Raw genomic sequence first — 12,872 nt, forward strand, 5'->3', positions numbered from 1 at the left:
TTTCTCACCTCCTCTTAGGAAGAACTATTCTTCTTCGTTCCACCTCTGGAAGCGCGCCCCAGTGATTTACATGCCACTATGGCAACTCATTAAAACGCCACCCCCTTCAATTCCCTCGTGTTTAAATTGGACATTCTAAAACACATTATTTTACCATGAATTAATTCTCAGCAAATAATAAGAGTAACCTAACTCAAACTGGTTTCCATAACACTGCCATCACCTATAAGTACTTCTTCCACATTTTTAAGGAAGTCTTTTGTTACTTAGTCATTAGTTACTCAACCATAAATATGAACTAATATTTAAAACACAGCAATATATAATCCAATTATATCTTCTGAAGATATAATCCAATTAATGAGAACATTCACTCACCCACTGCACTGGGTAGGATATGTACAAGGGGAGCCACTACAAGACTGAGAGAGTGAAAAAGTGGTACCAGCCTAAACACTCACGGACAGACATCACGTTAAGGAAATGATGGTTCAGTGATGACATGCAACACTGTGCAAACACTCACAACACGAGGTCTACACGCACCTACTCAGCAAGATGCCTTGGTATAGCATGAAGTGAAAAGAGCAAGATGAAAAATGGTATGTATGGTAAAATTCTAGTTTTATTTCTAGAAAGCAGATACGGCCCTGCTGGTGTGGCTCAGTAAGTAGGGTGTCGTCCCGCAAACTGAAAAGCGGCAGGTTTGATTCTCAGTCAGAGCACATGGGTTGCAGGCTGGGTCCCCAGTTGGGGGCACGCAAAAGGTTACAGATGATGTTTCTCTTGCACATCGATGTTTCTCCCCTTCTCTTTTCCCCTTCCTTCCCCTCTCTAAAAATAAATAAAACCTTTTAAAAATTAAAAATAGATGTATGTGCTATTTGTGTGTGTAGTATGTGTGTATGTGTAGCTGTGTGTATGTATATGTTTATAATTGTGTGGAAAGATACCTAGAAAGATATACAAAAGTTATTTACACTGAATACGTCTAGGAAGAAGCACTATGGAGACCCAGAGCTTTTACATTTCACTGCACGCCCTTCTAGCTATTTTTGAAAGAAAAAGGTGACTCATGTCTTTATCACAAGTATCATAACTGTCATACACATACCAAAGTGGGGACCTCCCCCAAAGACTAGTTGTGCTGTCTATAAAAAGGACGAAGATATACTTTGGGTTATTCTCTATAGCTCATTGCCCAAAATCACCAGTGAATTCTAGGAAGCACAAATCCTGAAGTCTAGCAAAGAAGGGCTATATCCTCAAAAAGGAAATCTAAGGAGGACCTCTTTTTCAGCAATGTTAAAATAACTCTAGGGTTTGCAACTTGCCAAATCAGGAACATCCCAAGAAACAGGATTCTGTGACTTATGAAACTGCTTTGAATAACTGGGATGGATACTATTTTCAGAAGTTACAAGTTTACACCACATTTCTGGGTTAAAAAAAAGTAAAATAACGGTGCCAACTTTGAATCGAAATTCAAGCACAATCGAATGTAGGCAAGAGCTGCCCGCGGCTCAGCACAGGAAAGGGACACAAGCCAAGGCCGACTGAGAGGAGGCGGAGCCCTGCGGGGTTCCAGGTGGAGCAGTGAGCACTGTCCAGACCCACAGCGGCCGCCAACTGATTTCTAAGCCAGTGTGTTCATGAACACAGTAAGAACTTAAGGTAGAAAACTACGGGCAGAGGTTATAAGGCCGCTCACTCTCAGGTGCTAAAAGCAAGTCTTTTCAGTGGAAAGATACAGTACATGTCACTCTAGTAGACAAGGCGGTAACAGGGAGCTGGCAGCCATCACTGCCTCCACTCCGCACCTTCCCAGGATGCTCCATTCACATGCCCTGGAAGCACAGAAACAAAAATATAACATGCAAAGAAGGAATACTGCTATCTTAACTGATCAGCATATCATGGGCAGGCAAGATGGCCAGGAAAGCCAACCCCCCCATCATTCTGCAGTGAAATAGTGATGCTGAATTTGTCCAGGGCCAGAGCAGATGCCAGGAACCTCTCCAACTCCTGGGATAATACTGTGGGCCTCTGTTCTGCATCCATCAAAATTCAATTGTTCGGTTTCTTTTAGGACTAGACCCAATCCCTTCAGGACTTAGGAAGTCATTTATCAAAGCCACGTGCCTGACCAGGAAATAATGGACACAGGGCATTTATTGCAGATAATCTGCTTCCTCACAGTCATACAGAAAAGTGGTAAGCGCTTCTTAAGCTTCGTAACTACTTGATACATGATAAAAGAAAACAGACAAGCAAATATTCTACTTTTCAACAGGGAGGAAGAAGGCACAATTCATAAACCCATCCACAATGGACCACTACACCTGACGCTTACACAGTGTGGAGGAGGGGACCGTCATTTGTGATACCGGCTGTGTGTCCAGTTCCATGGGGCAGGTATTATTATCCCCATAAAACAGGGAAAAACTGAGGCTCAGAGTTCTATAACATGTCTGTGGATACTGTGTGCAAAGTAATAAAGCCCTCTGGCCCCCAAGGCTGTACTTTCTGCCCATTCAACAGAGAAACGGAGGTCACCAGGCCCAGCCGTCAGTCCTACCTTGCTTGGGCCCACTTCTGTTGGATCACAAACTTGGTAGAGTTCAAACATTTACATTCCTACTGTGCTGTCAGCACCAAATAATCTACTTCTTACCCTTTCTAAGAAATTGAAACATGTACCGCTTGTATAAAAGCCTAATTTTTTAATTTTGAGGAATCCAAGAGGAGACTGGAGAACCGAATGGCAAAGGAGAGTAAGAACTAGAAACACAATCATATTGCTGTGGTTTATGAGACCAAGAGCTGGGCACTAAGGTACAGGTCTCCTCGGTCAAGGCAATACTATCTCCTGGGAGGGAGAAAGGCCATCTGGGGTTAGGATTTTTGTTTTTCCCTCAGCTGATCGCTGTGGAATGTTGCCACGCTTCCTGCTGCCTGGACGCCACCAACATCTTCTGGGCAGGGCAACAGCTTCACTTCGCCCCAGTACACAGCCCGCTTCCCAGTACACCAACTGCCAAGGAGTCTGGATATATAGAATCTCTGGGGTTGTATTTTCTACCCCTGCTTTCAAACACTGCAAGTTTTCCAAGTCAACAGGGAACATCTCATGCAAAATTGAACAAGACCCTGCTTCTGAATGCCAGTTCTTGTCTGATACACCCGCACATCTTTCCATGCCGGTCACACAATGTGAAGTGGCACTGGTATGCACGATCGGTGACAGAAACAGCAGATGGACACTGTCAGCGAGTGCAGCCTCTGTGATGGAATTCTTGGGGTGCACCTTGTGTCAGGCCACAACCGAAATGTTCTTGCACAATCACAAATCACTCTAAGGTAGTGAAAGAGTACAGGACGTGGAACACACTGAGCAAACAACACTGGCCTAAAGGTTAAAGTCATGTAAAAACATACAGGAGACCGAGTGGAAGCGTTCGTGTAGGTAGCTGAATATTAATAAAGGAAGGAAGCAAAGGGGGTCAGACATTATTAACCATAATCAACTAGGGAGCACATGCCTGCTTATTAATCAGGAAGCTACAGCTTCACGCACTCAGGGGAACCACAGCATTGCCCCACCAAGGGGATTAACACCCCTCCCTTCCCCACGTAGGGAAGCACCCGGCCTCTGGTCTCAGATCCTCGCAAGGAGCAGGGGGTGGTAAGCACATGCACAGAAGTCAAGATGGTGACCATAAAGGCCTGTCTGTGTGGCCTGGGGAGAGAATCAGATTGGATGAGGGACACAGAACCCTGGAAGATCTAGGAGATAGACTGGTTAGGGGACGGACCGATGAAAAGCCCATGAAAGGTTGAAAGGTTGATTGCTTAGTCTGAAGAAGCACCTGGTCCTTCCCAAGCTGAAGATAATCAGCCTAACAAAAACGCGCACGCTCTCTCTCTCTCTGTAACATGCTCTTGCCCCACTTGTTCACACATTTTCTCTCCACCGCAACCGTGTGGCCCCTCGCAGCTACATGGCCAGGAGCTACGCGGACATCAGCCAACTCCAGGCCAGGCCTGGGTACTGGATACAGCAGTGCCAGCTGCCTGGGGGACTAACAAGCTTTGATATGGACGAAACTCTGTCATGGCACAGCATCTCTGGACATTGGCCCTATTTCTGGGCCTGATGAAGACAAAGGTGGGCTTTTTCCACAACAGGAAAAATGAAGATGAGACACTGGGAATCTGGAGGCACCTTCTATTTCTAGCCCAAAGATACCTCATCCTGTCACAACCTCCCACGTGTGGGTTCCTGGAATACTTTCCTTGCAATCCCGTGAAAGAGCATAATTTCCACCAGCAAGAGACACTAGATTCTTTTCTTCTCTATGCTGTTTGGCAAGAATTTAATAGATCCAGCTGTAGGAGCAGGCAGCTTCCTCTTTTGATCAAAAGAGGGAGGGCACAGGCGCCCAACCCCCAACGAGCAACCCCCTCTTCCGGTCATTCTTGTTTTATTCCTTTAAATGTTAAGTTCTAGGTCTAGGAGTTGGGGGAGGGGGGTCCCCTGGAACCACACACCACATTTAAAGTTCCCCCTTTTTGGAGGAAAGCTTTCATTCGTTCAGTCAGATTCTCCAAGGGATCGGCAATCAAACAAGGTGTGGATGAGAAAGGGGACCACATACTAAACCTGACGAGCTCAGGGGAGGCCCCTGTGGCGGCCTTACAAACCCAGAGGCCAGAGTAACCACATAGGATGATCTGAAACTAAAACTTTCTCCCTTTTTCTTCCTGCACAGGCTCCTGTAATAAAAAGGACTTTATTTTTGAAGGAGAATTCACACAGCCGTTGACTGTACACAGCCCACTTCTCGGCACCCTTTTCTTTCCACTGAAGAAACTGCAATACATGATTGGGACAATGCCAAAACAAGAATCACTGGCTCATCATCTAGGCCACAGATACACACTTAACTGCTTGCCCCTTTATTTGAATGCAAGGCAAGATTAAGCATCTTTGCCTTCGCGGTACAGAGCTAAAGCCGAACCCAGGTACTGGCAAGACAGCACAGCTTTTCTTCGAGGGGAAGAGGTGTGCCCCGTCATCCCGTTTGTTGTGGGAAGACTAACCCATGTTCTGTCGGTTGCCAGAGCCCCTAGAATGGGTATCCTTCCAGGCATCCCACTCCCGAGCTCTCCGGAGTGCTTCCTCATCATCCTCGTCCTCCTTTTGTCCTTGCTCTTCCTGTTGCTGAGCTCCTCTCCTGACCTCTGAGGTTGTCCTGGGCATTCCCTGACCTGGTAAAGCTCCACCTTCCGATGCTAATCATACTAGTCACTCACTGTCACAGCTGCCAGACTTGGATAACCAGCTCCAAATACTTTGCCTTGAGCGGCATTTTGAGTGAGAATAAAGGGTTTCATTGGAGGCCTGGACTGAGGAGTTGAGCCAGGAGCTGATGCCTGTTCGGGGGCGTCTTTTCCCCTCAGGATCTCCATCTCCTGGTCAATGCTGTCGATCTCTTCTAAGCGGATGCCGATCCACCTCCACGGGTGCAGGAGGTGATACTCACGAACGTGCTGGTGGTCTGCTTCCCCGCTCCCCACGGCAGCTTCCAGGGCAGACAACCTATGCTCCGTCTCCTTCTTCTGCTTGTATCTCTCTGTTTTAGCCTGTCTTCGAGATGCCATAGCCACAAGGTTAGGACGGGCCACAGAAGAACCAGCCGTGTTATTTTCAGCTGAGTTGTTCTTGGTTTTAGGCAACTTGAACTCTGCCACATGATAGTGTTGGCACTGAGTTAAGTAGATTAAAAAGTGTTCTCGAGCCCACTGCAAATCATCTAGCCGCCTGCCGGCGCTGACTTGTTTCAGAGCGAGTGCTCCTTGAAGGGCTGGTACCATCAGGTACTTCAGGTCAGAGGAAGCAATCTCTTCCAAATCTTCATTATGGCCGAACAAGTCAAGCTGCAGAAACATCTGGGCCGACTGCTTCAGGAGATGTAGTCCTTTCAACACCTCCTCTTGCACAACCAGGGAACCGGTGGGTTCCACCGCGACTTCCACCTCGTCCAAAAGCCGCTGGCAGGTATCGAACAGCTCAGGGAGGCGCCACGGCAGTAACTCTTCTCCTTCAGCTGCTTCCATCTTGCGGGACGCAGCTGAAATAAAGAATTTCTTACCCTCATTTTTTAAAAACTCCTCACCTGAGGATATGTTTATTGATTTTAGGGGGAGAGGGAGGGAGAAACAAAAATGTGAGAAAAAACATTAATTGGTTGCCTCCCATCCACACCCTGACCAGGGATCAAACGCACTATCGTGATTACTATTCATAGGTGACTTACACTCCCTTTGTAATAATTTTTGTGTGTGATCTTTGCAGTGACCACTTCCTGAGGTTGAGAGATTTAGTGTGATCTCTATGTTCTTCCATTTAAAACTTGTGGCCACATGTGTTGCAAGTATATTCTTAGCCCTGACTAGTGTGGCTCAGTTGGCTGGGTGTCCAGCAAAGTGAAAGGTCATGGGTTCAGTTCTCAGTCAGGGCACATGCTTAGGTTGCGGGTTTGGTCCTGGGTCAGGGCATGTAGGAGAGGCAACCAATCTATGTCTCTGTGTCACATCAATGTTTCCCTCTCTTTCTCCCTCCCTTCCCCTCTCTTTAAAAAGAATATGGCCATCATAAACAAAGCAACAAACAACAAATGTTGGAGAGGGCGTGGGGAAAAGGGGACCCTAGTTCACTGTTGGTGGGATTGCAGACTGGTTCAACCATTATGGAAAACAGTATACAATTTTCTCAGAAAACTAAAAATGGACCTGCCTTTTGACCCAGCAATTCCACTGCTGGGATTATACCCTAAGAACCCTAAAACACCAATCCAAAAGAACCTATGCACCCCAATGTTCATAGCAGCACAATTTACAATAACCAAGAGCTGGAAGCAACCTGGGTGCCCATCAGTAAATGAACAGATCAAAAAAATTATGGTTCATATACACAATGGAATTCTATGCTGCAGAAAGAAAGAAGGAGCTCCTACCCTTTGCAACAGTATGGATGGAACTGGAAAGCATTATGCTGAGTGAAATAAGCTAGGTGTTGAAAGACAAATACCATATGATCTCACCTTTAACAGGAAGCTAAACAATAAAACAAACGAGCAAGCAAAATAAAAACAAAGACACTGAAATAGAGAACAGGGGGAAAGTGACCAGGGGGGAGAGGGGAGGGAATTTCAGGGGAAAAAGGGGAAGGATTTACAGGAACTAGTATAAAGGACAGACACATGGACAACAACTAAGGGGGTTGGAAATGGGAGGGAGGTGGGGAGCACTGCGGGGGGGGGGGGGCTAGCCTGGGAGTAAAAGACAGAAAACTGTACTTGAACAATAATTAAATTTTTAAAAAGTGGAAAAAAAGTAAATAAAATCTTTTTTTAAAGTATATTCTTAGCTTTGCTACTTAACTATTTCAGAACTTCTATCTTTAAAGGATCAAAGCAAGTTTCCCTCCTCCACGTTTTTCTTATATCCTGTTTTCTGGAGATACCATCCAAAGTCTACAATTCGAACATTTCTAAGGTCAACAGACGTCATGACAAGGTGGACTTTCCAACATCTGCCTCTGATAACACCTGCCAGCTAAAAATATCTTGTATATGTATGTTTTTAATTTCTTTCATTGCTTTCATAACTACTCTTTATTTTTATTTATGTGTTTCTGTATTTATTTATAGCTTTATCTTTCCCCAACAAGGACTGAGGGTGACTTTAAGGACATATGCAAGCTAGTGAGATGGCATAAAACACAGAATCAAGGAAGAGAAAACCTCCATATCCCTGGGAATTAGAAGAAAAAAGTATGTTTCCTGTTTCACAGAGAAGAAAACCAAAAGGGGACAGAGCTAGCAAATGCTTTCTGAAGCTATGTGGGTTACAAGCTAGAAATAACCCGAGACCGAGCCAGCCCTAAAAATGGTATCCTGGGACTCTGGAGTGTTGGGGCATTGGCTTAAAACAAAACAAACGTATGTCAAAGAAACCAGCATCCCGGCTGGCAAAGCTGGGAGGCAGAGACATGGAGACTCTTCCTGGGAGAAGTCCTGGGGCTGGATGTGGGTGGAGACTGGAGGCGGGTGGTGCTGACGGCAAGGGCGATCACTCAGACCGTGGATCAGGCACTGACACACTGCTGGGCACCCTTCGGAGAACATTCGAAGCATCGCCTCACTTAAGACTCACCGCGGTGCCTTAGGATGTGGGGACCAGCATTATTCAAATGTCGCAAATGAGGCTTCCCCAAAGTCTTACACTATGTGGCAGAGTCTGACCCAGGCAGATCTGGCTCCAGAGCCCACTCCGCACTCCCAGCATCTCCAGAGACCCAGTGCAGACAGAAGCCACCAACAGGAAAGCTGGGTCCGGAGGACCAAGGACATCTTTTTACAAAGTGAAGAGGGTGAGAGGAGCAGACAGTAGGTGGGTCAAGGAAGTTGCAAAGAAAAATGAGGACTCTGCTAAAACACAAGGAAGTCAGGCTCTAAATTCTCAGGCCTTTTATTTGGATTTTGGCAGCTTGCTGGGCAGGAACACTTCCTTAAAGTGACCTCACAAGGGGTCAGGACACTAACTTGTTTCCAAAGCCAACCTTAACCATGAAACAGGATAATAGGATGATGATGATGGTGGTGATGACGATGATAATTTAAAAACCAATGTTTGCTTTTTCCTATGGTAAAGTTAGAGCTAACATTTGATTTGGTATTTCCTGAGCACATAATCTGTAACAGGCGCTGTACTAGGCACCATGGTTTTGAACACAGGACTTTATAAAGAAGACTTCATGTAATTTCCACAGCACATTAAATATTTTTAAACATGAAAAATATCTAAAATTTAAAATATAGCACTTCTAGTTCTTCTGTCCCCGGGATGTGAGTGGATATTAATTCCCCCAGGCTATTTTTATCCCGGCACTCTAATAAATTACTGTGTTTTGCGCAGGGTCCCTTCTGCTCCCTGCATCTCCAGGAGCAACTCCCACCTTCCATGGTTCTTTGCTGTACTCGCTTCCAGCTGTGGCTTTTTCCTTCCATCAGGTCCCCTGTACCTGGGCCTCTGAGGGAGTCAGTAAAGCTGTATGACAACTATTTCCAATTGTCCCTTCTTCAGGCCCCTGACGGCACTGCACCTCCTGGCTGCGTGGTGGAAGCAGGACCATGTAAACCGTTCTGAGCAATGAGCTGGGAATAGAAGTGATGTTTGGTGCTTGTCGCTTCCAGGAGGGATCATGTAACTGCTGATCAAAACCCTCTGGAGTTCTTTTCCCCTCTACATGGCAATGGCAACATTTGAGATGGTCCCGGGGTTACTAGCCCTCCCGACAGCCCAAAATGAACATGCAGGATGAGTGGGAAATAACTGCTCAGATGACCTGGCTGCTGTGGCTCAGTTGGTTGGAACATCATCCTATAAATGGAAAGGCCACGGGTTTGATTCCCGTTAAGGGCATGTGCCCAGATTGTGGGTTCATTCCCTGGTCAGGGCACCTACAGAGGGCAACTGATTGATGTTTCCCTCCCTTTCTCTCTCTCTAAAATCAGTAAGCATGTCCTCAGGTAAGGATTAAACAAATAAATAAACAAATAAATCACTTAGAGTTGTGGGTTGTTTTTTTACCACAGTATAACTTAGCCTCTTCTGACAGACACAGCCTTTCAATGAGACACAGAATTTCTGGTCCATAGTGATAACCCTTCTTCTTTTCCGAGAGATACACAGAGAAGATGTGGAGATACAGATATAGATACAGGTATATAGCTATAGACGGAGATAGAGACAAGGATACAGACTGAGATGGAGAGGGAGCAGAGATAGGTAGAGAAATAAACATCCAGATATAGAGACAAGTACAATTTTTCTAGTCATTTCTCTGAGTTTGGGGTGGAAGGGGCCAGGATATATGCCCTACCAGCCACCCTGACAATCCATGTATATAAATGACTTAAATACAAACGTAAGTAGAAATTTACTTTTTGGTTTTAAGAGCCCTTAGAAAAATCTCATAATTTGAATTTGGAAATATAGGGATTACATTTTTTTAAATCTGTAAGATAAAGGCACACAGGATGTCCTGAAGTATGAAAAGCAATGAACTATATGAACTAATGAGGTGGTATGGAAAGACTAGAACTACTGACATTTGGGGCCGGAATGTTCTTGCGTCCTGCGCATTGTAGCACATGTAGCGTTATCTGTGCCCTCTATGTACTAGACACCAGAAGCACTGCCCTCCACCGTGTGGTGACACCCAGTGACACCCAATATCCCCTGGGGGACGGAATCACCTTCAGTGGAGAACTACTGCATTAGCCATAGTCAAACGAGATTTAAACCTTCTCCTACAGAATTGCCTAACGATTTTCTTTCATAAGCTTGGTGTCTTCCGGGAAGGAATTCAATAAAGAAGTGGAAGTCCGAAACGACCCCAGTGGCAGTACTCGTAACAGCGGTAGCAGTGACAGCTAGCCCTTGCCAAGTGTTCTAAACCCCGATGCCTCCCTCAAGCCTCAGGACAACCTGGGAACAGGCAAGATGACCATTCTCATCCTGCAGATAACGGAACTTTGCTGTGCTCCGTGAGGGAAATGTAAAGGGAAATGTAGCAACTTGCCCAAGGTCAGAGGGCTATTTGTAGGTGTAGAAAAATTATGTCCAAGAAAACAGTGTTTCTTTTCACTAAAATCAGAGAAATGCATACTGAAATACGAAATTACTTTCTCTGCTCATATTATTAGCAAAGTTAAAAAAAATTATACTGGTGGTATTGATTAAGAGTTTTGAAAAAAGTGACATTCATCCTTTTTCTTTAAGACTAGAATATGTATCAAAAACTTTTAATATGATAAAGGCAATTTTTCTTATAGGAATTTAGCTTGAATAATTTAAAATTTATCAATTTTCCATTCTATCATTTCCATTTGCTTCTTTTTTATTTTATTTATTTTTAGAGAGATGAGGAAGGGAAGGAGAAAGAGAGGGAGTAAAACCTCAGTGTGTGGTTGCCTCTCCCACACCCCATACTGGGGACCTGGCCCGTGACCCAGGCATGTGCCCTGACTGGGAATCAAACCAGTGATGCTTTGGTTCACAGGCCTGAGCTCAATCCACTGAGCTACACCAGCCTGGGCTTCCATTTGCTTCTTGTTATAACTTATATTTCTTTGCTGAGGTTTTCCATTTTTTCATTTGCTTCAAGAGAATTGGCAATTGACTGCTGAAGCATTTTCGTGGTGGTTGCTTTAATATCCTTGTCAGGTAATTCCAACATTTAATTCATCATGTTGGTGTCTGTGACTGCCTTTTCATTCAAGTTGTGGTTTTCAGTTCTTGGTGCCAAGATAGGGGATCTTTGGTTGTATCCTGAGCATTTTGTCTACTATGTTTAGACAATATTATGTTAAGAGAGTTTTGGTCCTTTACTTTAGCCCACAAACACCCTCTTTAGGTTTGGCACGCAGGCCATGGCCTACTTTGGTGGGCCGTGGTTCCAGTGAGTTTAATGTTCAGAGCCTGTGCTGTTTATTCTGGTCTGCTGGGTTTGTCTGCTACAGCCAAGGCTCCCACAGGTCCTGCTGGGGCTGCCCGAGGACTGGCCTGGCCCGTGGAGTCTCTTGGTGGGGTGAGATCTCAAACCCCCTGGGGGGTGGAGGCTTCCCAGGCTGGGCTGCTTATTTAGGTGGGAATCCCCTTTTCCAGGTGCCCCAGAGAATGTAGGCAGGGGAGGGCAGTCTCGGACCCCTGGGTACAAAGGCACTTCCCAGGCCAGGTCACTGTACATGCACTGGCAGAATCCCCTCGCTTGTGCCTCCTGGCCACCAAAGTCTGCTTAGCAGGGGATGGGAGTCTCAGGCCATTTCCCACGGCCACTTACTGTTATGGGTCCCCTAACAATTCCCTCTTTCTGGGTGCTGGGTTAGCCTGATGATATTGGACAGACAATAGGTCAATCCTGGGGAGAAAGGAGTCTACCTAGACCCCTTCTTGTTGCTGGGTTTCAGGTCAGGATGCATGGGGTCCTGGTCACTTTGTTCTGTTGGTAGGCATAAGACATTCTACTTTGCTGTTGTTCCTCCGGTCAGTCCGTTTGGGGCTCTACACCAACCCCTGTTCTTCTTACCCCTGCCAATGTTGTTCTTTGGTTGCCTCTTGGTTTCCAGGGTTTACAGTTGTGCTTAGCAACTATACAACTTGTCAGATTATATATCCCAAAAGATTTTTTTTTAATTTCATTTACCCTTCAAGACTATTATAATTTTATCAGATAAAGCAAATTTAAACCCTTTGGTCTTATCTTTGTTTTTGCTTTTTTTTTTTTTAAATAAAGATTTTATTTATTTATCTTTAGAGGAGAAGGGAAGGAGAGAGGGAGAGAAATATCAATGTATGGTTGCCTCTCGTGCATCCCCTGCTGGGAACCTGCCTACAACCCAGGCATGTGCCCTGACGGGGAATCGAACTGCGATCCTTTCGTTCACAGGCCCGCGCTCAATCCACTGAGCTACGCCAGCCAGGGCCGTTTTTGCTTTTTTAAAGTACAACTTGTACTTGGCAGATGTGCAGAGAAAAAAACAGGCATCGCTCTTTATGTCTGCATTCTAGCCTGCAATCAATCTAGCAAAGCAAATGAAAAGGGATCCTCAGGTTACAGAATCACATACAGTAAATAGACCAAACATGGCTGACCTTAAGACAAGTTAGCTTCTCAGATCTTTTTTATTTTAATTTTTTTAAAGATTTTATTTATTTATTTTGAGAGAAAGGAGAAGAGTGGGAGAAAGAGAGGGAAACATCACTGTGTGGTTGCCTTTCGCGCGCCCCCTACTGGGGACCTG

General features: G+C 45.2%; 1 protein-coding gene across 1 annotated transcript in view; it reads right to left on the reverse strand.

The window, feature by feature from the left end:
• Nucleotides 1–1,856: 1,856 nt before the first annotated feature.
• The window catches only part of LOC119051178 (immunoglobulin-binding protein 1-like), a 120,515-nt gene continuing 109,499 nt past the window's right edge, over nt 1,857–12,872 (reverse strand). The window contains 2 exon segments of the mRNA XM_053671060.1: nt 1,857–5,286; nt 5,289–6,134. Of these exon segments, the coding sequence (XP_053527035.1) occupies nt 5,099–5,286; nt 5,289–6,134 (1,034 nt within the window). The 3' untranslated portion in view covers nt 1,857–5,098.

This window comes from Artibeus jamaicensis, unplaced genomic scaffold (genome assembly GCF_021234435.1).
Source record: "Artibeus jamaicensis isolate MK-2021 breed Jamaican fruit bat unplaced genomic scaffold, CSHL_Jam_final contig_685, whole genome shotgun sequence".
NCBI classification, from domain to species: domain Eukaryota; kingdom Metazoa; phylum Chordata; class Mammalia; order Chiroptera; family Phyllostomidae; genus Artibeus; species Artibeus jamaicensis.